Genomic DNA, 27134 nt, shown 5'->3' on the forward strand with positions numbered 1-27134 from the left:
ATTAAACAAGCTCTAAAATGGTCACATTGTATATTATTATAACATCCTCCCCTTCTCTCCAAAACAGCATTTCTCCAAGGCAAGCCTGAGACACAGGAGAACTTAGCAGCCAAAACATTTTCCTGACCTAGTGTCCACTTTGTGAAAATATACTGAAGTGTGTATTACCCAGACTCCAGCACGAAACACTCGTATATTTCCATCTGAAGCTATGTAGGGAGCTTTAATCCAACCTCTTTTTTTTTTTTTTTTTTTTTTTTTTTTTACGAATTGAAATGTTAGGTCCACAGCCTCAAATTCACGCTAAACTGCTTCTCAAGTACACCATCATGAAATGTGACCTTACAATGCCACCTTAGGTACTAGAAAGCTTTTGTTCAAACGCAGTCTGTAATGATAGACAAGAGTACTGAAGAATTTATGAAGCAAGATTAATAAAATCACGTCAGTATCATGTATTAGAAACTACTCACACAGGAGAGTCTTGTTTGACTACTTCTACAACTACAGCTGTTGAACATAAGCATCATCCACTATCTCCTTTGGTTCCACTTTTATCTAACAAGATAAAAAGGTATGATTATGACTGGTAATTTTTGGAAAACTGGCCGTATGTTCCCAAATATCTTACATTGAAGACTGCTGTACTTTTAGGACATTAAGGAGTTTTCTTTCTCTTCCCTCCACATGTACTGCACATACAGAAGAACTATCTGATAATATAAATAAAACCAACATCGTCCACTGAATCTTGCCTCATACAGTTGTTCATGCTAAGCATGCAGCATGACAAACTGATCAGGAGAAATGAGATTTGCTATATATTTGAAATGCTGCTACATGGCTAAAAAGTTTTTAAAAAAATGAGATTCACATAAGAACAATACTTAAGTAAGACCCTGGATACTTCAGAGATACAGCGATGCTCTGTGCTACTCCTCATCTATGTTGTCCTGCGCTTCCTGGCCAGGAGGGCTCCGAGGTTCCTCCATCATGTGCTCCACACTTGGTGTGGCCAAAGGCCTGACCACAGCTCCATGCAGGCAGTCTCTGGCAGCACTCATGCAAAAGCTTTTTGCTGCACACTGCAGCAGCTCACAGCATCAAGGCGGAGGACTAGATTTGTATAACCACTAGACGAGGAAACCTGGGCTGCTTGGGGAGTCAGTAGTGAGACAGACAGCATTAAAGAGTGATTCAGCTCTGCTAACCTAACACCTCCTGTGCCCCCGTCTCTTCACAAACCACATGTGGGGGGCTGCTCTTTTGTCTGATGTGCAGAGACAAAACTCTGTGTGGCTACTTCACATACGTTGGGGGCCTGATTCTCCACTGCTTTACACTTTCAGGCCAATGTGGCCCATTAAGTGCGGCTTGAATCAGGCCTCTCATATAAATGGATCATTTGAAATTATACACATTACTTTACATGGAAAAAATTCAAGCTTTCAAAAATAAGCATATAAAACATAAAAAGACATTTGAAGTACGCACGCGCGCACACACACAAGCCAGTTTTACTTTGCACTGCCTGTTCAGTAGAACAGATAGCCTGTTCTCTGACTCTCTTAACTGCAAACCTTATACTGGCTGTGTATATTTTGGACCCTTTCCCATCCTACCATGATTTCCTGTCTGAGTCTGCAGCCCATGGCAACAGCAGAAAATTGGAGTACAGGCTTTGCAGATGGTGGTAGGCCAAACGCCCTGTGCCAATTTAGTATCTTCTTCCATAACATATGTGTTATCTAAGTCTTGGCTATAGGGAAGGGTTACCTTCCGGCTAATGAATTATATTTATTTTGATTTATAAATTCTGCTTGCTTTAGGGAAGTTCTGGTCTCTTGCAGTGCGCATAAAAAAAAGAAAAACAAAAAATGCCACAATCACACAGCCTTATGTATACATCATCATACTATAAAAGGAAAATGATATTCTGAACTGCTGTCAAGGAATAATAAAATCCTTGGTTTTATGACTCCATTCCAGCAGGTGACAGGTCACTGGGACTGTTTAAAACCAAAGAATAGTAGTCCCCTCCCCAGATCTACTGATGTGCAGCACACACACCATCCCACAGAATAACCTATGACGAGAACCGCAATTCCACGTCGGCAACAGAACTATGAGAGCCAAGATTATATGCACAGGGAAAAGGTGCCAGAAACAACTCCAGAGTTGCTTTCCATCAGGAAATCCAGCGTTAACATGAATCTTCCGTGAGTGGCTTTCATAAAAGACTGCATCAGGCATTGCCTTGCCCTGACAGAATGGGTTGCAGGGGGGCATGGAAAACCACACATGCTTTTCAAGGCGTAGTATTAAACAAGCACACACCACTGCAGTCACCTGCTCACTGGTGCATCCACAGAACTACTTCAGCATACAGATGCTTTAAATCCCACTGGCCCCCGGCATGGAACGAAGTATTACCCATGACGACCATCAAAGCTGCTCTCACTTTGAGGTGTAAAGCCCTGCAGTTTTCACTAAAACAAAACTACCTCAGACAGACACGTGGCCTGAATCCAAGTGATTTCAGCGGAAGATCCCAGGCAAACACCTAGGAAACAATCCACTCTTTTGTGATGCACAAAATCATACCTTAGCTATTGTAATAAATCACAGACTAAAATCACTGGGCCACTTCCACATTCCATAATGAAAGTATCTGGTTTCACAGCACTGGTAAACAAACACAGTACTGTGATTCAGCCTTTACACTGCATCCTTCCGTCAAGCCTCTTACCCATTTCCTTGACATCTTGCCTTTCTCTTCTTCTACTTATGCCACAATAGGAGAAGCAAGTCATTCACAAAACTGCCTTCTGGGAGAAAATGCAAGGTCCTCAGCATCTTTCCAAATGTATGTTTTTCCTCAGTAGAAGTTGGATTTATTTTTTCAAAAAGACAGAGAGATAAACACAACTTGTAAAGAAGAATAAAGAGTAGATGCTCCAGAACTTCCACCATGCGGCACAGTGCTCAGCACTGCCGAGCTCGACACCCTTCACGTCCACATTACGTTCTCTCAGCTGACCTGTGGAAGCTCAGAGGAACACAACATTTTCAGCTTCCCAACATCCCCCACAGTAACTTCACTGAGCAAACACAGAACAGCAACCAAATCAATCGTCCTTCCTTTTTCCTTCTACTCATGCACTTACAGCCCAGGAAACAAACAGCTCACTTTGTCATAACATGGTTATAGCCAAAAGTGTGACTATGCACACTGACAAGAGATTTAGGAGAGTATGTTTGGAGTCCTGTTTTTGAGTCAGTTGTGCAATGAACAAGGTAACTATGTCTGTGCCAAATGCTCAGACTGGAAATTCCCTGCATTTTCTACACAGTGAAAGTCATAGCAAGATCAAATAGATAAACCTAAATTATCAATCAAATGTGAATTTATGGGGCTTTAAGAGAAATCTAGCTCATTTTTTTCTGAACATCTCAATTCATTATCACGAGTAACACGAATTTGATTTATCACGTATTGAGTATTCACTACTGAAGTCAAAAGAAGCATGAAACTTCTTGATGAATAACACGTTTTAAACTTTTTTTTCCCTTATTGCAGATGTACTGCTACTGCCTCAAGAGAAGAAAAACCCCAATAATAGTGGGGGAAAATGAGTAGTGTTTGCTATTCTAGATACTGATCAAAGACTCATTAAAGCTAACCAAAACAATTCCTTTCCCTCCTGCAAGATTAAACTTGAAGGTAAGCAGCATTTCTCATAGAGATGCTGAGCTTGCTTTCAGTAGCAGTTCTTCGTGAGCAATTCTGACAATTTTCCTACTTGCTGATCTTACTTTCATCACTCTCAAGTATCATATCAGTTCAGACAAAACTGATAAAGCAATACTCACTAAAGCCGAAGTTTCCACGTGTACTGTCAGAGTATAAGAGAACTTTGCATAACACTTCTTGAAAAAATAAAATCCATAAACACATAGACGAGCTTTAGATGTCTTCATATACTGACAGTAGAAGGAAATGGTTTATTAAAAACAACTAATAAAAATGTGTCAGTTGCTTACTATTATAGCTTTCCATCTTCTTCCCCCCACGCTAAACTGAACAATCACTTTAGTGAAAGTATCCAAAGCCACCTTATCAATTTGAAATAAAAACATAAAAGTATTAGAATGCATACTAAGAGCAGAGCAAAACTGTATCCATTCAACTCTGGAGAGATTTTTATGATCCTTATGCTGACAGCTTTGTTTAGTCTAAGCTGAGCACAAAAATGGTGTGTGTGTGTGTGTGTGGAAAAAAGGGGAAAGATAACATTCAAAACTAAAAAGCCAAAATTTTGTACGCAATTAACCAGACATTATATCCACCCCCAAAAAGGAAATACATTTTGTTACATAGCATCTCTTATATTATTACAACATAAACACACATCCTTAATGTTTTGCTTAGACCTGGGGTATTGCATGTGGTAACACATGTATTACTCACACAATTTTCCGAAATCTGGAGTAACTATGGCAGCAATACACCATACAGGCTTCCGCATAGTATCAAGAGCAAGTTACTTAGACTGGAATAACATTTTGAGAAAGCATTAAGGAGTTCCAAATTGATTTCAGTGAAAGTCAGGCTCACGTGTAACAAAAAGACACCTCTGAAGACAGCACTCCGATGTAATGGCACACAGGCAGGTGCTCTCTGCCTGCCCGCCTGCGTGCATACATAGGCAGAAACACCACACCTCCTCACAAGCCTCAGAAGCGTGCCACTTCCCAACACCACCTCCTCGCCCAGCAGGGATGGCTGAAACAGGCACTATTTCAAGTGGAAGAGAGAGGTCAATAAATGCTGCAGGACTGTCAGCAGATCATGCAAGTGGAATCAAGGCTAAAGATGAGTGACCTGTTCAAAAGCAACTAGAAAACTGTTATTTTGCTTTAATCTACTAGTTTTGACATCAGTCTGAACTGCATGGCATATTGGATAGTCATCTAACTAAAACAAACAAGAAATCAATTTATAATAAATTCTATTAGAACAACAACAAAAAGCAAAATAGTTTGAAGAAAGAATAAGAGAGAAAACTGGCCACCTTCCCTGCTTTAGCAGTTTCACAATATTCAGTTCTTGGCTGTCAGCTGAAAGAGTAATGTGCTTTATTCAACAACAATAAAATGTAAATATTAGAAGAAAATCTATTCACTGTCATCTTGGACTTGAACAGAAAAAAAAAGAAAAAGCCACAAAAAAAAGAACTTATAGAGGGCCAAGAAAATAATAATTAGGTCTCTGTTTAGTTTTTTAATGTAGAAAAAGTTCCAGCATAAACACCCAGTCATATTTTCTTTATTTTTCAGGTCCCAGTCAACAGTCTGCAGATTGGGCTAGAAATGAAAGTAACACAAGTATCCAACGTGGGCTGCAGTATTATAAACACTGAAGAAAGGGACAAGCAGATTATGTCTTCCATAGTGTTCCTTCCCTCTCATCCCTGAAATATCATAAACAACATTTACTTTGATCTTACATAACCCCCTAGCAAACTCACCAGTTGTTACAAGTCTACATGCATGAAATGAAAAGCTGGTCTAAAATGTTTAGTTGGCTCCAGTCCTTACTTTCTAGCCCATTATTATATCACAGACACTCTTAATCATCTCAAGCATTTTGGTAGCACTACAGGAGACCTACAGCAATGACTTAAGCAAAACCATGGAAAAAACGGGGAAAATTAGCTTATGTCAAGAATTTTCATTTTTTTTGGACAGGAGAGACAAATGCAGCCTCCTGATAGGCTGTGACACTACAATGTTACAAAAAGTATCCCTTCAAAACATCTCTAGCTGCCCCCTAAAACAAACAAACAAACCACCACCACCAACAGGGCTTAGCCATCAATTTCACTTTCAGGACCCTCCCCCCCCCCAAGAAAGCCTGGCAAATAGCTGATTTGTTACTTGTGCGTAAGATGTGCAAAGAAGTTGAGCTACACAGTCTCAGGGTAAGAAAGCATAGTTTGCAGAAAGGAAAACCTGCCACAAAATCTCTGACTGACGTACACTGACCCAAGATGATTCAGTTGCTTTCCTTTTTACTGTCCCTATCATTCCACGACCTGACACGTCATTATACAAATGAACGAAAAATCTTGCCGCATTCTCCAGAAACTGGTGTTTCACTCAATTCAGACATGAAGCAGGTTAAGTAAGCTGGTGAACATCAAACAAGTTTTAAGAAATGGTTTAGGTGTACTATTAGGACAACCAGAACAAGATGGACAAGCACTCAGGCTTACAACTAATCTATGAGTTGTCTGGGTTAAATGCATACACAGAACACCAGACAGTATTCGTTTACTCAATGGCAAGTTAAATACATTCACAACAATCCACATGACCTGATGTAATTATTCTTGTGGGTCACAGCCCACAACCTGGGCTTTGCTGAGCATCCACTTCAGAGAAACGTTTCATGTTAAAACTGTAACAATGACCAACCCAAACAAGTGCCTCCTAGAGGACCACCAGAAAAGCCATCAGCCAGACTACAGTTCATGAAATCACTTAATTAAATAATAGGTTTCAAGCAAATGAGGAAGGAAGTTTACAATTCTGAGGGACTTTCATTTGCAAGTAACATATAAGCAAGCAGCTTTTAATAGACAAGGACTTAATAGCTCACAGTTCCACTTAACTTGTATTTAAAGGACTGATCCTTAGTTTCCAGTCCTAAAGACAACAGCAGTTACAGCACATCCTTCCCTCAGAAGCTACTTTCAAACTACTAATTCCATCCCACGTATTCCATGCTCACAGAAGCTGCAACAACCACCCTAGCAGGCTGCAGCCAGGTATAATGCAGGCAGACACTTTAATTACATGGTGACACCCCTCAGCCGTGCCCTGCCCGTAGCTGGCCTGTCCCAGTGCTGGTCTCTCCTCTCTCCAGTTGCCAAGCATACCAAACCATACCCGCTGAAGCCAAACACTTCCTGAGCACTCGAATGAGATCACAATCCCAGCTTTATTTGTGACCTAAGACAGAAGGCAAGTCTGGATGCGTCTGGGTGAAAGGAACAAACCTTAACTTTGTCTATCAGCATTTGTGTGTCTTTTCCTCTCTCTATTGGTGCTTTCTCTTGATAAGGCCTGCACTAGCAACAACAAGACTTCATTTAAGAGGCTTCCCTCACTCACAAATGCACTACTTAGTCCTTAAATTGACAGAGATGCTCCAAACAACGTCTAGCAGTATTTTTTTTTTAAGCTCTTGTTCTCTAAGGGAAGGAATCAGAGTTCTGTTGAAATATTTGTCCCAATTTATAAATTAAGAAATTATGAAGTCACCATAGTACTGGTTTTCTGTCATGTTGGATATTTACATGTCGATGTCATGTTGGATATTTACGTGTTCAAAACAACTTGGAAGTTAATCCCATTAAAACAGGAGCATCAGAAATGATTGCTTTGATTTCATCTATCACCCTGTGTTCTCATGGCTCAGAGAGAGCAAATGAACATTTTCTTATGTGGACTACTTGTGGAGTTGACCTTACTACATGAGGTATTTTACCCTCAATGTCCAGAGGGTAAGATTGCAAAGCTAGAGACTCCTGAGCCTGTAACGATGCAAAGATGTTTATAAATAAATAACAACCACATATATTGACTTGAAACGCTTAGCATTTACTAAATGAGAGCTAAAATGTAAGCAAAAGAAAGAACTACTTTGACCTTGTTTCCAAACATTCAAGAGAATAAAGGTTGCTGAGGGATTTGCTGGACACAGTGTAGCTAGTGGATTCATTGTATTTAAAAACCTCTTTTTCCCTTTTAAATTCTGCCGGCACAACAGACAAATTGCTCAAGATAAACACCTGTTGATTTTATATTTTACATTAAGGACAACACAGCAACTCAGTGAACATTAATATTTCCTTTGGCCTTATTTTTCCATTTTCTTACATTGCAGTAAGATGAATTACTTTTAAAAATGAACTTAAAGTTCAACATTAAGATCTTGGGTTTAAGCTTCCAAGTGCAAACAAGCACTTCTGAGCTTCCTTTCTTTCTGAAGTTCCTTCAGTCCTAAGCACATGCCCCCCTGCAACCTGGTAATTGCATAAGTGAACATCACAATCTATTGTAGGCAGCTAGGCAAGTATTTTCAGAACTTTACTTTTTGCATTTTGTATAACTCAAGGCTTTATGAGCTTAAACATCTGCCTTTCAGTGTTGTATACCCATGCACTGCACGGGTAACGCTAGTTTAGTGAAAGGGACAGAAAAATGAAACAGATGAGGCGGGAAGCTCTAAATGGATGACCACCTAGACTAACTGAATCATAGTAGGCACAGGAGCAGAAATAAGTTATCAGAACACAAAAGTGTTACAGCAACATTAATACCCAAACAACATTTTTCAGTGTAAAAAGATTGCTCACCTCAAGACCATTAATACGATTTATTAAAAACTCACTCTCTCCCTGTGCTACAACTGAAATTAAGTTTGGTAAAACCCCAAACTAGGTAGGATTAAGATTTCTGAATAATATATATAACAACTATACACTGGGCGAGTGCTTATCTCCTCAAGAAAGAGGAAGAAATTTGTAATGATGAAAGTCAATTAGGGAAGTTCACAGACAATCATCAGCTCTCTCTGGATTAGCTGAGCTTAGGCTTCAGATTGCATGAGAAATCATATTGCGTGTATGTATATATATATATAAAATAAAAATAAAACAAAACAACAACAGCAAAACAAAAGATCATTCTAGTGGCATGGTTGAGGAAGCATAGCAGACTATGCTGTGAGACTTTCTAGACAGGAGACAAGACAATTTAACTTAAATTAAATTATTCCAATAACAGAAGATATGTAGATCAACTACACAATATTTTACAATTGAGAAAATGAGCACTCAAAGCTCATTCCTCATTTCTGCAGACAGAAAAATGCAAGAGCACACTAAATATTGCACAGGCATTCACTGCTAAACCTTGAGTTAAAGCAGTTTGGTTTTTCATTTGAAATGAAAAACCAAAACCCTGTTGTAACTTCAGGTTTCACATACCAAGGGAAAAAAATCAGTCTTAGTCTCAAAGGCAGTTCAAACTCCTGGCTTTTGCGGCAACTCAAACAGCAACAGACTTCAGCCTGAACACTGCAGGGAACAGACTTTTTTCTCCAGAGGTTTCTTCTGCACAGACCTGGCTACCCAGTTTCACAGGGATATGCTGGCACCAACACTGATTCCACTTGAAATCTAAACATCTGCATTTGCTAGTAGTAGTAACACACTGAGGGAGTTTCAACACTTGGTCTTCAACCAACTGAATCGAAAGGACCCAAATCTTATTGCCATGGTGTAGTATCAGCAATTTGAAGGATTAATTTGAGGCAGCATTACTACATTGTCTGTTTCACTAAATGAAAAATACATACATATATATAAACCCACTATAAAGAAAGAAATAACAGGCATTTTAGCTCTACTTTATCTCCCCCTCAACATAAGCAAGATGTGTATCTGCAGATGTTTGTATTTTTAATTGTGCATCCAGTAGTTTGCATTTGTAGGAGATGAGAGCATGCATATACAAGTACCAACAGTCAGGCTTAGAGAATTTGTCCCTGTGGGTTTGTGGATCCAAACCCAGGCTCTTGAATATGCAGGAGTAGAAGCACACGAGGTATGCTGGAGGTACATTTGTACAGAGGCGAATGACACTGCAATTCAAATAAGATTGTAGCTACAACCAGCTCATCTGCACAGAAACACGCACATAGGTCTCTCATGTTCCTGCCCCAGGACCCCAGTGAGCAACATGCACGAGGCGAGCAGAGCGCGGCGCACTCAGCCAGACCCAGTAAGCAAAAGCGAGACAGTGGGGACAGCGCATCAGACGTGCTACATGCAGGCTAAAGAGTGAGCAGCCATTTCAGAATTGTAGAACCAGCTAGGTTGGAAAAGACCTTCAAGATCACCAAGTCCAACCATCAGCCCCACCTACCAAGACCCATCACTAAACCATGCCCCTTAGTGCCACCTCCACATGTCTCTTAAATACCTCCACGGATGGGGACCCCACCACTTCCCTGGGCAGCCCGTTCCAATGCTTGATCATCCTCTCTGTGAAGAAATTCTTCCTGATATCCCATCTAAACCGCCCCAGCATAACTTGAGACTGTTTCCTCTCATCCTATTACTTGTCACCTTTTCTCTAGGCTTCTAGATTTTCAGCCACTGTGCTGTCAGGTCTGCCAGATGGCCAGAAACCTAAAGGACGCTTTCCTGTCTGTACCAGAGGAGAGATTGAAGGCTTTTTATCCCCCCTGCACCTGAGCTCACCCCCATGCAATCAGGGGGGCTACAGGAGAGCATCCCAGTCCAAAGCCATTTAATTTATTCATGGTAACACGGGCAGGAAAGGTCCCCAGCCCACTGGAAGCTTTCATCCAGTGCACCGTTAACAGAAAATTGCTTAGCCTGCCAGTAGGTGCAAATGAGTTCCCGTCCCCAATCTACTAAGCGCACTGAGCAGGTATTAGGGGAGGCCAGAGCAGAGATTAGACACAGCTGTGTGATTCACAGCTATAACCAAGCAGCTTCAAACCACTGCTTAAGATGTATGCATTTCTGTTGGACCCTGATATGACACAGAAGAGGTGATTTTTTAAACGATTAGCACACAACCTGAGGTACAGCTATAGTAACCTTGTATTTCTACTCAGCTTAGCTTATTGATTGCATTTGCAGCTCTCCACCCCCAAAATGCACCTTCCCAACATGCAGTTTTTCTGAGTAATTGTGAAGCTGATACCTTATTAAAATTGATGAGGCTCTTTATGAGCACATCACTTTGTTCAGTTCAGATAACAAAAGGGACATTTATTGAAAAGTCAATGATTTATTTATTTTTTCAGTGCTGGATTTTGGTACAGTACCATGAGTACACTGAAATAAAAGTTATTTCAGACCAGTTAGATCACTCTAAGTAATTGCTAAGAATGGCATAACCCCCACCCACCTCCAAAGTTAAAATCAGCTATAATTTTTAAGATATATTAGTGCAGTGAGAAATATAAAAGAAAATCATGTTAGTCAGATACCAAGCCCAAAGTCAACCCCCACACTTGATACTTGGTAGACTGTTCCATGGTGTTGAGTATCACAGAGAGTAGAGGACTCATCCCTGGACTAATTCTAACATGTCCAAATCAGTTTTCTTCCTGTGAGGAAAGGTTATACATTTTCACCCCTCTGCCCCCTTTCTAAGAAAAATGTCTCAAGACACACATAGAGCTTATTTCAGACTCAGTTTCTACTGCTCATTGGCTGAGCAATCAACAGCCTAATTTGTTGATTAGTTTATCCACAGAGACTTACAAGTGTTTCAGCTAAGAGGTATGTGAAGAAACAGCATTATTGAGTTAAATCCCCCCCCCTTTTTTTTTCCAAGCAACATCTGTCAACACTTATATCCACAGAACATCGGGATGTGTTGATGCATTAAATAGCACAGCAGGTGTATTGGCTGTCACAGTAGTGTTCGGCAATAACCAGAGAGTTCAGTACAACTTAAGTGCTGTAGTTAATAGGGCAGTAATATCAAAATGCATTTGAAGTGTTGACAGTTCAGGTTCTAATGAACTGTGCATCAGTCAAATATAGGAACATCACATCGAAGAATCACATTTCCTAGGTAAGTTCATATTTCTCCTCATCTCGCAACAAACGTTTTAAATGAGTAAAATCTGATACTCCAAATTAAAACATGTCAAAATCCCTGTGAAACTACTGGTTGCATTCTCTACTTTTGCTTTACCAAGGCATGTCATACATCCCCACCTAATTTAAAATAGAAAATAAAATATATATTCCAAGTTACATGGCTTTTTTTTTTAATATTCCAGTTGCTATGTTGTTCAGTAGCTGCTTATCATTTTTGTTGCTTTTAAAGATGTTTCATTTTCTTTTCAACTTCCATTGCATTATTTTTGCAACATGTCACCCAGACTCTGTCTAAAAAGACTTAGCCCTTGGAGGTGTCCATATACCCAGAGAGCCTCGCAGACCTCCTTATGGCCACAGGCTCAGATGGCATTCCTCCTTCCCAGGCAGAGATTGAGTCTCAGGCATGAAGTCAAAACTCATATCAACAGCAGAAAGTACCTCAGAGGCGCTACAAATAGTCGATTAAAGAACAGCTTCATAGAAAGAGTAAAATAAATAAACAAACCACAGATTATTTGTCTAAAAATAAAAATAAAATCCCCCTTAAGCATTTACAGAGTTTTAAGCTTTACTCTTGACACACCAGGTGTTAATTGGAACATGTTTGTTATAATAAATATTAAGCTTTCAGCCTCCAAAGTCGTTAAGAATAGTGACTGGACTACTTTATTTGATGGGAGATTAATCACAGAAGGAATCCAGGTCTAAATCTCAGTCTCCTGGGAATTTACAAAGATTTATCTATTTACTTACTATTTCTTAGACTCCAAGGAAGCATGCTACCCTGATCTAATAATGAAAATTGTATTTGATAGATCTTAATGCCAGAAAGGTCCATTATAATAATCCAACACAATCTTCTGCGCAGTACACTGCCAAGGATTTCATCCAGAGACTGCAGTGCTTGACCGGAGTTGAAACTTAACCTCTAAGAGCTTTTTATCTCTAGCATCAAACTCAGTACTATAAAACAAAACCCAACAAACACGCGCCAAGTTCAGAATTTACAAGTACTCCACTAAAATGTTCTTACTATAAAAAGAAACAAAGATGACAGTAAAGCAATAAAGACTGTTCCTTTTACTGGAACAAAACCAGTTATTTTACCACTAGATCTAACTCAGATTTAAATTAATGTGAAGGACAAAATCATTTGAGAGCACTGTGGAGAACGTGAATACTACTAATTTACAATTCCTATGGGAAGAAAGAATAAAGTTTTTTCAAGCTTTTTGAGCCCATATTGTGGTCTTACAATCACAAGGAAAGCCATTTAGAAGATTCACTGACTTTTGTCAGGTAAAGTAGTAGTGACAGACTGTCACAGGAAATCATAGTATACCTTCATGTGCACTTTATTCGATTTTCAGACTTTAAAAAATGCACTCAATTATTGACAGAATTGATCTGAGAGACAGGAACAATAAAAGAGGCAACAGAAGCCAACCCCTTCTGTGGCCAATGACTGCTTGGTATTACACCACACAAGCGTTATCATAACTGACCATTTGGTGTTTTGAATATTTATAAGCATTTCCCTGCACAGTCACTCGTGTTTCCATTGAACAACAGCTTCCATTCATTCATTGCACTTTTTCCAAGAAAGATCTCTCTTAATAAAAAAATAAAAATAAAAAAAAATCAGCAGCTCTGTGAGGGACTGACTCTTCCTCTCCATTTTACACACAGAAACTGTGTGGCAGAAGCACTAAGCAGCCAACAGCTTGAGTGCATGCTTCACTTTATAGAGCCACAATATTTTACTCCAGCTTCCATGGATGAGGAACAAGAGAGGGAACAGAGTCCTACTTTTGCACCTGGTGACAAATAGTCCAATGGTACACAAAGGATTATGACAAGTGTATTGGCAGAAGGCATTCCTTTATAGTCTTGCATCAAAGAGTTTGTAGTTCAAAAAGTAGATCTCTGGGTTTGACTTCTGCTGTTACATCTTGTACCAGCACCAAGAGCCCATCGCAGGCTCTTTGCATTTATTTCACATACATTTGGTGATATCATCAAGGGGACAGAGTGCAGGCAGAGCACATAAGAGAGGGTTTACAAGCAGCCATCCTCTTACGCAGTAACCAATGAACCAGGCTGACTCACTGCGGAGACACTACAGCACTGAGGAGAGTCGCTGCACCTACCCGCTAGTGATGGGAACTGCTGCGGGATTGTCCGGATGGGGGGAACTGCAGGAAGTCAATGCACCTGGCAAGCAGAAGTCAAGGGAGTCAACCCTCGTCTGATTAAGTGTTTCATTAGCAGCATTCACTAAAGGTATCATTCCTGCTTAGAGAAACCCTGCTCCTTTACCTGTCTCTCACTGTGAGATCATCTTTTGAAGAGGACACTTGGTTTTGCACACAGTTAAGCCAGGAAGGTACTCTGCACGGAACACCTGATTCCAGCTCTAAGGCCAGCAAAAGCCATGAAACTGTGTGGTACACAGGGTAGTTTTCAGAAATCACATTCCTCTAAATTTTCCAGGAAAAAAAAAAAAAGATATGGTGCTCCTCAGTGTGATGATGAAAAATAAACTGTGCAGCTTCTTAGCAGAAACAGCAAGACTTCAGCATTTCAAATTGCTCCTCAGTCTCTTTGGAAGAGGCCAACATTCCTCTATCTGCTTATTTGCTTAACTGCTCAAAAAGTCTGCTTTCTAAACAAATTACAGAGGTAAGTATCTTAATACTATGTTATTCTCATTACTGAGGCACCATTCTACATGCTCACTTTGGCAGGCCAAGCACAAGCTCTCATTTATTACACAAGTGTAATTACAACACAGGTTTCTGCTAAACTAGAAGGAAGTCTAAGTAACATGGAGTTTTAAGTTTTTGCTCAGAAACTCAATTTCACTACCGCAAAGGAAAAAAAGATCTCAATGTTGTTTTCCCTCTCCAGGCTGTACGTGGGAATAACATCTTCAAGAGGAAACTGCAAAATTGTCAGTATAACTTACTATGCACTGGTTGGAGGCCCAAGTAAATTTTGTTTAAAAACAACCACTGTGTTTTTCTGGAGAGTGGTTTGTAACGCATATTTCTTCTTCTGAGCACAGCGGAGTTGTTCACATGCCAGTTATAGAAGAAACACTCAAAACAGCAGCTGGTAGAAAGTCAGGAGACATCTGTTAAGTCAACAGGGCTAGGGCTTTGGTTTCCCATCACCTCGGCACCTTTTAGAAACTGATACACCTTAAGAAGAAAGCAGTATCATTCCTGTCTGGTGAAGACATCTGCTTTATGCACACACAAACCACTACCAAGACGCAATTCAGGGGAAAAGACAGACAAACAAACAGAAGAACCAAATCCATAAACACCAGCTACTTTACTACAAAGCTTGCTGGTGTGAAGAAGAGCAATCATAAGGGCTGGATCTTACCATTAGCATTTTTCCCACAGATGAGATGCTCGTAGGGTTGCAGCACTCCCCAAAGTTCAGCATCATTGTTGATAACCATCTCCAGGATTTCAGCTGAGATCTCCCCTCCTCCGTCAGGGCTCTGACTTGCCAAAACTCTAGCCTTAATCTCTTCCACAAGGTTTTCCATGCAAGCGGTTAAAGAGATGGCTGCGTATTCGTGAATCCTGACCGAGATCCTAGTGTCCACCATCCACCTGAAGAACCTCCCCACGGAGAGGGTGAGGCCACATCTAGCCGATTTGCCCTTCCTCAGTCCATCTCCAGCACTCATGCTGTAGAGGGAGAGAGCCTTGACCGTGGCCAGAACGCAGCTTTCCGACAGCGACCAGCTCTGGATGAGCTTGATGGCACTCTGCACCTCGAACCTGGTGCACTTGGAGTGCATCACACTGAGGCGCTGAGCTTCCCGGGCGATGCGGATCAGGGCGCGCCTCAGTAACTGGGAGAGCCGCCTGACAGCTTCCTGAGAAAAGGGCCTGCTCTTTCCATCTCCCTTTGCTTTTCGGAGTATTTTTCCGATGTCTTCATCGGTCCAGGGGTACTCCTCTAGATCCGGCAGCTTAGGACACTTAGAAAAGATATCTGCAACCTCCGGGTCCTCCGGCAGAACCGTGTTCACTGTATCCCAGCTGTTATTCCTACTGTTCATGGAGCCCGAGTAGTACCACCAGTTGCCTCGGTGCTGAGAAGAGGTGAAGGCTTGGGAGTTGGACTTGGACGAGGAGAGACTAAGGGACCTGCAGGAATCCCCTGCCCCATAACCAGAGTCCAGAGTCAGATCCTCCAGGGTCTTCAGAGTAGAGCTGTATATCCCAGCCATAGGAAAGGCGGGCGAGCCAACCGCCGGCAGCGCGACAAGGTGAGGCTGGAGCAGATCCCTAGCGAGCCGGAGCCGCCTGCCCCCCGGGCGGCCGAGCAGCAGGGCGGGCGGGAGCGGTGCGGGCAGCTACCTCCATGCCGCGGGGGGGCCGCGCCCGGCCATCTTCTGCCCGCGGCGGCGGGGCGCGGGGCGCTCGGCGGGACACTCGCGGCGGCTCGGGCTCAACTTCTCCGCCGCCGCTCCGCCGGGCGCCCCGCCCCGCCGCATGCAAATGAGCTGCGCCGAGACGCGCCAATCGGCGGCGCCGGCGGAGCGCGTCTCCGCCAGTCAAAGCCGAGCTGGGCGGCCGCTATGCAAATGGCGCCGGGCGGGCGGGGCGGCGAGGGGACGCGAGGACAGCGGCTGCGGGCTCGCCCCGCTCCTGCTGCTGGTCCCCGCGCCGTGTGGCGGCCCGAGGGGGCTGGAGGCGGCGCGCCGGGCCCCAGCGCTGCCGTTGGGCGGCGTCTGCAGGGCCCCGGCCTGGGACCGCCCGCTGCCGGCGGGCACTGCTCGGCTCCCCGCGGAGCGGCTGCGCGGGGCGAGGGCGCCGCCCGCCGGCAGCAGCCTCGCGGCACGGCTCGGGCAGGCGCTCCGCTCCCTGCCGGGCAGCTCGAGTCGCGTCTTCTCGGGCACCCCCGGCCCACGTGCATTTAAAACTCTGAAATAAATATCTTACAGACACACTCATGGAGCAGATGAAACAGCAATCCCTTCTCACAGCGAGAGACACTTTCACTTAATGAGAATTTGCAATAGATGAAGGAAAAAGATCGTATTTGCGTACACCTGGGTAAGCAAGCCGACCTAAAGCCCAATGCTTTTGTACATCAGAGGTAGCTGACCGATACTTTGAGCAGACACTGCTGCTGACCACCTATTTGCATCCCCAGTTGGCACTGTACTGGTCCACAGACTTGGCTCCTATTTAGGATACAAGAGATTTCCTAGCTTAAAATCTTAACACCTTACTTTGGTGGGATCTTGTTTTGAATCTTTGTACTGCAGTATATATGCTTAGTGTCAATAAAAATACATCAGAACATCTGTTATACATAAATGAAATTTTTGAAGACACTTAATCTTTTTTTTTTTCTTTTCCCCCCCATCTGCTGGGTAAGCAGCTTCCATTCATGTTAGAAGCTAAAGTGATTAAAAAGGCATATGAAATTCCAACCAGTTCATCCCCCAAACTGCTTTCTCCACATTGCATCTTCTTTTATCTTTCTTAGATCTAAGCCCAACTATAAGTGAGCTCTGTTTATTCAGGGCTTCTCTGTAAAAAAACGAATCCACGTGAAGCATATGTTGTCTGAAAAATGCCGTACATAATTCTCTACTTAAAGTCATTCCAACTTAGCACAAAATCAGAATGCTTCAACACTTCATTTGTGCTCCACTGATAGTTCAAAAATATGTATTTTTTTTGACATGGTTCTAATACTCTGTTATTTTACAAATCAAAGCTAACTCTACTATTTTTGCCATATTTTTCAGGCTCAAGCACTGTATAAAAGAGTTTCGAGCCCAGTAAAGACAACACAGCCAGGCAGTACTGATTCAAAGTACACAGTTTTAAGTCTCATGCCTTCAGTGCATTCAATCACTATACTTTTTCTAAAACATTTTCTTTCCACTTTCACATCTGTATTTCACCCTGTATGTTATGTACCGTGGACTACTGTAAACTTAACCTTGACTTTTGGTAGGTTCCCACTCATGTCTGGGCCCATTCAGACCATTGCTGCTAAGGTTGCATTGCTCACTTGCCACACAATGCACTCATGTCCTGTCCCCCTACATCTTTCCACCACGTCCCCAAACCAAGGGGAATTCCTTGTTCAAACCCTTAGGGTCAGATAGACATCTCCCTTTCACCTCCACCTGTCTTCACGCTGAACTCTATGTGAGCAGGAAGCAGGCAGAGAGAACCATCTCTGTAATCTCTTTCACACTAAAAGGCCTTGGTGCTTTATTCCATGATACCCACTTGCAAAAAAAAAAAAAAAAAAAAAAAACTAAAATTCCTACTGTTCCATATACTTTCTATGACTTATTTTTATCATAAACACAAGCATGAATTGCCATGGAAGACTGCTACACAGTTGGCCAATACGAACTTGATTTTTATTTGAGAAAAATGCAGTTGTGCAGTTTTGTACAGCTTGACATATTTCTACAAATCACTTCTATTCTTCTCCTTATCACACTTCTCCAATACTCCCACACAATTTGTTACTCCTACCAGTCCAAGTAATTTAAAAACACAAAATTCATCCAACTTCACAGCAACTTCTGCTTTCTTTATTCCCTCATGAATTAGGGGAGGTTTTTTTATTTTTTTATTTTTTTTTTTTTTAGGAGTTACACTACTGGCCACTTTTAGAATTTCATATCCAGTATTTCCTTATACAATAATACTTTGCCTGATAAATCTTTTTCTCCCTTCACTGCAAAGCTATCGTGAACCTTTACCCAAAGCAGACAAACCATGGAACAGAAGCCCCCCGAGGGTACAAGGGATATTCCTTACTGGAGATGTAAGAGCTTCAAAATCCAAGATTCCCAACACAATCAAAACAAAACTTTCTGGAATAGAAGTTTAAAAAAATATGTAAATAAAAAAGAGGACTAGACAAATACGGGTTCTCTACTAGCACTTCTCAGTTTCACATGTATTATTTATCCCTGACAGAACAAGTTCATCATAGGTTCTATGTTCTCCAATGTTAATTAATTATCTATCATAAAATTAGAAACAGACAATTTTGCAATAGGCTTCCAAGAACAGCTAAAAGAAGAACAGAGCTGAAGGAAGTAATCAAGTTATTTTCTTAATCTGAAGGAAAAGGAAATAGTTTGCTTTCAGTGTTTATAATTGAACACTGTAACAGTGTTTATAACTGAACTGTAAACTGTTATGAAAACTAAGTTATATTTCCAGAAAACAATTACTATACTGGCTAACTCAAATAGTCAATACCAAAAAATGAAAATGACATACTCAAAGCACTAATAAGAACAAGTTAGCACATCTTGATTTATAAGACACGACAAGTACTGTATTCTTTTTGCATATTTTTCAACTGCAGCCATTAGGAATTACATTTTTTCCAGACAGTAGAAGTCAGCTTTCTACAGATTTTCTTATAATCACATCTCTCTAAAATTGAAGTGTTAAGAATAGAGAAACTATCAAAAGACTTTTAGAAATATAGGCTTAGAATGTCTAACTGTGGAAATCCCGTGACAAACAAAAAAAACACCACCACACTCTTCATCATTCTTTCATTTAAAGAACTCAGATAATGAAGTGCATCAGAATTAATTAGAATTAAAAAACATCATCCTTCTCTGATACAGAGATAGCAACTAGGCAAATATCATCAAAATCATTTTAAAATAGCTTTATTTTATTTAAAGAAACATAACACGAAGTAAGTGTAAAGTCCCAATAAATTTAACCTGTACCAAAGACTCCAAATCAATACTTTTTAAAGTAGAAAATAGCTATATTAATCTGTTACTTTTCCAGGAACAAAATTCAACGTTCTGGTACAAAACATTCATGCACACGCTAGCAAGCAGCAAAACCATCCCTTACCAGCACGTCCCATGTGACCTAATTTCAATCACTCTGAAGTAAAGAAGACTCAAGTGTTCCACCGGTGGGGAAAAATGAAAAAAACATAAAATAGCATTACAATTATCCTCAACACAGCACTCGGAAAAGCTGTTAACATGGTGTAACCAAAACCTGAAGTAGTACCTCCAAAGTACCTGGCAGGGGAGCCATTTCCAAGCCTTATTTATTGCAGCTGTGTATGGTGGTGACTGTTAATTAGCCAAGAGGCCCAACAGCCAGCTGGGCTTCTCTTCGGGACATTAACTACTTTGATGGTTATTGCTAGAAATTTCATTTTTACACTACTATTGCTATTCAAGAAAGTGCTAATTCTGTTTTCTCCACTGTAAAAAGATAGTATTTTCCTTATGTAGCTATTTAACTATGTTTTATATGCAATGATTAAAAAAATATTTTTAATAAACTAGCTCTGATAAAAGATGCTTCCCAATACCTGAAGATCAGACTGAGCCCATACAACAGAACATTTGAGGAGAAAGAACAGATGAAGCGTGACTAGGGCTGGTGAATTACATGTCAGGTCTAAATCAAATGCCAAAATGTCTACTGCAGGTAAGGGAATATGTTCTGCATATTTTCGAAGCAACTTTGATGAAGAGCTAACATGCATCTGGTGCATTTTCTATATGTAGCAAAATCTCTATCTAGCAAAGGTCCTCAATTTATTGCCTAACAGCAGCTGAGAGCCCCTTCCAGCAAATTACTAAATGTTAGCTGCTGATCTCACCAGCCTCCTTTATTAGCAAGTAATAATGGAGGTATCAAGTGCACCTTCCCAACTGGAGTCTTTTTCTTAAGTAAAGAAATAATGTTCTTCCCCATCCATTTTGATGCAGAGCACCTTTTCAAAGCTTACAATGTGAAAACCTCAGAGTATAGTAGCTGATAATTCATAGGTAAATTTACTAGGTAGTAATACTTAAATTTTAAAAAGAATATTTACAAAATAATAGAATAAAAGATATTTTTTTTACAAGAACATAGACTCTTATGCCAATCCTCTGCTCTTCAAAATTCTCAGAAATAATACTATCTCTTGTGTAAACTCTTCAGATAGTTAGAACTTACTGAAATTTTCTACAGAGACTGTACTGAAGAAATCTTCAGGCTTGTTGGTAACAAATCTTACCTACTTCCTATCACAATTTTATCTGTGATTTAGCTTAGAATAAAACTATTAACAATTATCATTGTTAATTGCTATTAACAATTCCACAGAAATGTTCTTGCCTAAAAAATTCTACCTATTTTTTTCTCGTGCACCAGTTAAACTAATAAAAGATGTTACATGTTCTCCCAGATCTTGCCTCACTGATATCCTTAAGACTCTCAGTCAAAACAGAACTTCCCTTTCCAAAAGATCACTCTTCATTTTTTCTTTAAGAAATGCTTGCTTAGCATAGGAAATCAGCATTGATTAGCTTTACTATCATTTGTAATGAAAGAAAAGTTACTATTATTCAAAATGATTACTAACTGTGTAGAAATAAGGAGTCAAGTCATTACAACCAATAGTGAATATTAAGCAAGACAATTTTAAAAAACTGAATTGGTTAAGATCTTATATGGTCTGTTTTTAACACATTTTCAGATATGAAAAGCATAAGAAACATTTAGAACATCCCCCCATAATAATTTTTACTTTCAAAAGCTGCACTTTGTAGTAAATACAACTAGAGGGGGAAGGAACCTTGCGTGAAATCTCTGTGCATATGTATATTAGGAGAAGAGACAGGCATTAGGAGAAGAGATTCCTGATATGAACAAAATATTGTTTTGCTGCTGCTGTCTAGACAGGTTACCTGGCCAGCTTTGGTTTTGCTGCTCCAGAAGACATTAAAAACAAGTAACATGTATCAGTAGATGTTGCCATACAAGTCTGTGTATGCTATTTAATATTCTCTTTAATATTGGTAATTCAGATTGTCAAGTAATTTAAGTATCACACAACAGTGTTTTCCTTAGGTTTATTTAATGTTATGGGAAATTTTATAAGAAGGAAACATATCCAGACAAGAATCCTCAACTAATAATACTGTGAAAAAGTTATCAGTGAAAGCTTAGAAAGCATGTAGACGCAGAGGAGAGACTAGCTGTATCAAAGCAAAGTAGCGAAAGATGAAAAGAAGTAAATTCCAAAGATTAATCTTTAAAGGTTCCCTTCTCCATTTTTTTTCTCCTCAGGTATACTGTTTTAATCATGAGCCCAGCATATGTATCAGGTCTGCAGAGGACACTTTCAATACACCAGCACCTTATAGCACAAACCATGCCTTTACTGGTAAGTCCAGCCTTCAGAAATCACAGCCCCCTGAGACCAGTGAGAAAGTCTGCAGTAATGAAGACTTACTCTAGCTAGAGGAGAATGAGGTTAGGGACATCTAATAGATTGGACACACACAGGTCTTTGGGATCTGATGGTGTGTGTGCATGAGTGCTGAAGGAGCTGGCTGGTGTCACTGCAAGACCACTCTCCATTATCTGTGAAAGGTCACAGTGGCTGGGGGAAGGTTCCTGAGGACTGGAAGAAAACAAATGTCATTCATATCTTCAAAAAGGGCAAGAAGAAAGATTGAAAGATATACAAACTGGTCTGCCTCACCTTTATTCTCAGAAAGTGGATGGAACAAACAGTCCTGGAAACCATTTGCAAACACATAAGGAAAAGAAAATGATTTAGAGTAGCCAGCTTTGACTTACGAAGGGGAAATGATGCCTGACTAACCTGACAGCCTTCTATGATGAAATGACTAACATGATGAATGAGAGAAGAGAAGCTAATGTTGTTCATCTTCACTTTACCAAAGCTTTTGACACTTCTTCCCATGACATCCTCATTGGCAAACTGATGAAGTATGGCCTAGATAAGTGGTCAGAGAGGTAGACTGAAAACTGACTGAACTGCTGGACTTAAAGGGTTGGGATCAGCATCAAAAGCTCCAGCTGGAGGTCAGTTACTAGCGGTGTACTGCAAGTCTGCAGGTGATAAAAAACTGGAAGGACTGATTGATACAACAAGTGGTTGTGCTGCTGTTCAGGGGGTCCTTCACAGACTGAAGAAATGGTCATACAGGAATCTCTTGAAGTTCATCAATGGTAGGTGCCAAGTACTGCATCGAGGGATGAACAACTCCAGGCCCCAGTATGTAGCTGGCCAGCTGGGAAAAAACTTTGCATAGAAGAAGCATGGGGTCCTGGTGGACAGCATAGTGAACGTGAGTCAGCAGTGCGTCCTTGTGGCAATGAACGCCAACAGCACCCTGTTAGGAAGAGATTTGCCAGCAGGTGGAGAGAGGGTATCTTTCACCTCTACTCAGCACTGATGAGACACACCCGGAGTGCTGGGTCCAGTTCTGGGTTCCCCAGTGCAAGAAACAGATGGACACACTGGAGGTAGTCCAATGATGGGATACAAAGATGATTAAGGGAGTGGAATTTCTGTCATATGAGGAGAGGCTGAGGGAGCTGGGCCCGGTTAGCCTTAAGGAGGTAGGGGTGGGTCTTTGTTCACAGATACCTCAAAGGAGGCAGAATAAAAGAGACAGAACTAAGCTTGTCTCAGTGGTGCCTGGTGAAAATAACAATTAGCAATAGGCACAAACCAAAATATGAAAAAAAAATCTACTTAAACATATTAAAAAGTGGTTTTTTTTTTTTTTTTTTTTTTTTTTTTTTTTTTTTTTTTTTTTTCTGTGAGGGTAGTCAGACACTGGAACAGGTAGCTCAGGGAGGTTGTGGAGTCTTCATCCTTGGAGATATTCAAAACTCAACTGGATGTGGTCCTAGGCAACCTACTGTACCTGATTCTGCTTTGAGGGTCAGGCTGGATGATCTCAAGAGGTGCTTCAAAACCTCAACAATTCTGTGATTCTATGAATCCTGCTTTTCACATTGTGAAGAACACCTAGATGAACCCTTCTCAGCACAACTTCCCCTTTCCAAAGCCATGCCCTCCTGTCTACATTTAGAATTCCTCTCTTCACTAACATTTCTAGCACTGTCACTGAATCCTCTCATCTTTAAATACCTCTAGTTAATTTAACTTTCAGTCTGGCTTACATTGGCACATATTTTAAAGATGAAGGTATCTTCAAAAGAAACACTTTTTAAGAATAAAAGGAGTATTGGAGTCACATTCTTTTACCAGTTCATGGAGTGAATAGTGTTATACCATCTGAAATCATATCAAGTGAAAGGGATGGAACACTATGTGCTTCACCAAAATAGCTGCAAATAATGATGCTATTCTCCAGATTCTATCAGCTATTATTTTTTAACATCCAGCTATAGACTTATACCAGGATAAACTTTTATAATTACCTACATACCAAGCTCTGCTATAACAACAGGTCTCACAAGTCTATACATGATTAGCTGCCAGTATAAAATAACTCCCTGGAGAGTTGCAATAATCTCAGTTACCTGGCCACAGGGTCATGTATCATGTTTCCACTACCACATCCTATATAGGTAGAAGGCTGCTATGGCCCCACATGCCAGAGTACTCACATATTTGGATGAACTTTGGATGTTAGAATTACAGTAATTACTTTAGCCATTCACTGGCTGTAATATTAATGTCTAATTAGACACCTGATAGAACAAATCATATAAAGATGGTAACGGATGTGCGTCACACTTCCTGGCACATGTGTACTGAAACGTTGTTCACATTTTCAACTCTCTTTTACTAGTCAATAATATAGTATTGACAATAACATTTATCAAGAGTCAATCACTATGATCACCGTGTCAATAGAAAGAAAAGCCATATAGATAGAGTTAAAGGTTGTATTTGTCATAATCCTTGTCAGTCAGGAAACCAAATAATGTATCATCGTCTAAGACTGCTATAAAATGGATGCCCTAGACTATATCAGACCATGCTGAGAATAGTGTTTAGATACAATGGCAAACAACGCTGAAAGCATTAAAGAAAAATGAAGGTGAAATGCAAAGGCAAAACCTAAAACTTAAGACTGTCTTCTACCTCATCTGGAATGACTCATAACCTTAGGACAACAGCTACAGTATTTATTGATGTACTGGCGTATATGAGTCTAGCAACAGCTTCCTAGCTGATACAGGATCACATTCCACAAGGTTCTTACAAACCTTCACAAGGGTTACCCATCTCAGTCTGCACAGGCCATCTGCACAAATTCTTCTGCCTCAAGTTGGATGTAGAGCTTTATTTTCCTAGGGAATACCAAACTCTAGAGGATCGGAAGGCTTCATTGTGTCACAGTAACCCACTCGCCCCGCCTTGAGGCTGGTTGTATGGAAATACCACAACGCTGTACTTAAACTGCTCCAGGATGTCTATCAAATGTCTATTAATTCAGTTCATTGCAAAATGAAGAATGCTTAAGGAAAAGATGAATACCAGCTTTCCCATTGCTCCATGAAAAATTGCTGTTTGGCACATCCCATATAATGGGGGTGCACGTGAACACTGATGAGGCACTGCCTGTGGCAGAGTTTCAAACAGATCAAGTCCTATGATATGGCACTAGAAGCACAAGGTGCCTTGCCTCACGGAGTAGTCAACAAGTGCGCAATGCCTTGCGTATGCAACTGCTTAGAATAGTTGCAGGATTGCCCAGCATAACATCTGAATTGCATGGTAGTGAAGCCTCTGACTTTCTATTTATAAAACTAGAAACAGATCTTGTTTCTTTCCCTATCCCTAGCATCAAGCCTCTGGGTGAGGTAGCACCTCTTTCTGTTCACAATACAGTGACAAAACAGACACAGCATAGTTCCCTGTTGCCCATCTTTCTGCAGACATCTGTTTCACAAAGATAAAGTCTGTGATTTCAAATGAGAATAGGAGATTTAAAACTTACTTATAGATCATGTACAGATCATAGTATTCCAGTCAGAAACAGAAAGGTTAAGGCTGAAGGTTAATGAGAGAAGATACATTTGTGTTAAAAGTTGCTCTGTTTCTGTCCACGTTTTGAGGTTGCCCTACACTGAATGGTCAATAGCGCCTACCCTGTCTTACACCAGACACTCTCCAATGCCTGGAGTTTTCTCTCTCCCACCCTTGCTAACATGCAATGTGTGGCCTAGGGAGGCTGTCAGAGTGACAGGACCATGGAAAGTTGTCTTCTGCAATTAGGAAGCTTGGAAATGGGGGTGGATAGGAAACACACGTGAAAGCATCAATGGGAACAGAGAGAAGGAACAATGATTATCACTTCACTGCAAAGATTTGCTACATAGTTTATATAAATTGCATTCCAGTAAGTTGCGATGTTGATTCCGTAGGATGTATATGGGTGGAATGGGGGTTGTACCCAGGGAGCACTGTGTTTTCTGATCCGTACAGAAAAGTTTCCAAGCAGGCATATACATGCATGGAAATGTATGTGCACTTGTCAGAGCCACTTCTTGCCAGAAGGTGCATCCTACTGTGTCTAGTGCAGTCACATTCTCTCCTTTTAGCTGGAAGTGATCAAAACTGTAATGTCACTAAACAGAGCCCAGGAAGCTGTAAAGTTTAGATCTCTCATTCCTTTCTGTGCTTCTTGTCTCCTCTTTGGCATTAGCCACCTTACTGTTGCACTGCCTAGGCCCCAAGACTAGCTAACCTGTGCATGAAAGAGTGGTCAGCATCTTCTAGGATCTTCTAAAATGGTTATGAGGAAGAGAAGCTGACAAATTTCCTTCATTACATTTCTTCCCACAAATCATTCTTTTTCTGCTTCTTTATTCCAAGCTAGCCAGGAAAAGAGAATATAGTTGTCCAGCCCTCCAATGCCAGTTCATGAGGTGCTGCGCAGCCACCTTGCAACTGATGATCTTGAAAAGAGGGCATATAGTACTCATATATACTAAATCACACAAGCTCTTTAACTCATGTTGCAGAAATTTACATATATGCTGCTTTCACTTTCTTAAATTTAAAATGGCACTGCTTACCACTACTGACAGCATTCGGAAGTGTCAGCTTCTGTACAGCCTGTGAACAGATTATTAGGCTGATGGTGCTGGAAGCAACACCCCCATTCTAGACCATCTCCAGGCATACCAGAGCTATGCCTGAGTCTTCCCATGAATGCAAGCCTGTCTGCTGTAATTGAGAAGGTGGCTTGGCAACCCTTCCGAGCTAGATTTGCTAACTGAGCCATATTACTTAGGCTAGGTGTGGTGTTCTCTTTAGCAGGGAATAAGGCAGGGTATGAGGCATACAAAAGTATGATGTCTTCTGGGATGGCATTGGAGGGTAGTCAGGCAGAGGTAGCCACTCTTTGCGCAGCGCCCTCCACATTGTCTATGTGGTTGTCTCTGAACTATTCTATCAGGCATATCAGGGCTTTGTCAGCAAGGCACCTAGTCCAGAGAGGACCCAAGTCCAGAGAGACCTCGAGTCCAAATAGACCTCAGGAGTGAACTGTACAGCTTAGACCATGGAAGCCCAGACAAGGAGTGAGAGAGAGCTATTCAAAGGGACAGTGCAGATGTA

At 40.9% G+C, this 27134-nt stretch overlaps 1 protein-coding gene across 4 annotated transcripts in view; it reads right to left on the reverse strand.

Annotated features, from left to right (window-relative positions):
- The window catches only part of ABTB2 (ankyrin repeat and BTB domain containing 2), a 161586-nt gene that overhangs the window by 125026 nt on the left and 9426 nt on the right, over positions 1-27134 (reverse strand). Inside the window, exon 1 of one of the 4 annotated variants that reach the window (XM_040560376.1) lies at positions 20729-20762. The exons of 1 other annotated variant lie outside the window; for it this stretch is intronic. Coding sequence is in view for 2 of the 3 variants with exons in the window: in XM_040560373.1 (XP_040416307.1) it covers positions 15117-15978 (862 nt within the window). In the remaining variant the exon portion in view is untranslated. Of the gene's footprint in view, positions 1-15116; positions 16252-19618; positions 19752-20728; positions 20763-27134 lie in introns of those variants that run through there. 2 more of the 4 variants (XM_040560374.1, XM_040560373.1) reach the window with 2 other exon arrangements.

Source organism: Cygnus olor, chromosome 5 (genome assembly GCF_009769625.2).
Source record: "Cygnus olor isolate bCygOlo1 chromosome 5, bCygOlo1.pri.v2, whole genome shotgun sequence".
In the NCBI taxonomy this organism is placed as follows: Eukaryota; Metazoa; Chordata; class Aves; order Anseriformes; family Anatidae; genus Cygnus; species Cygnus olor.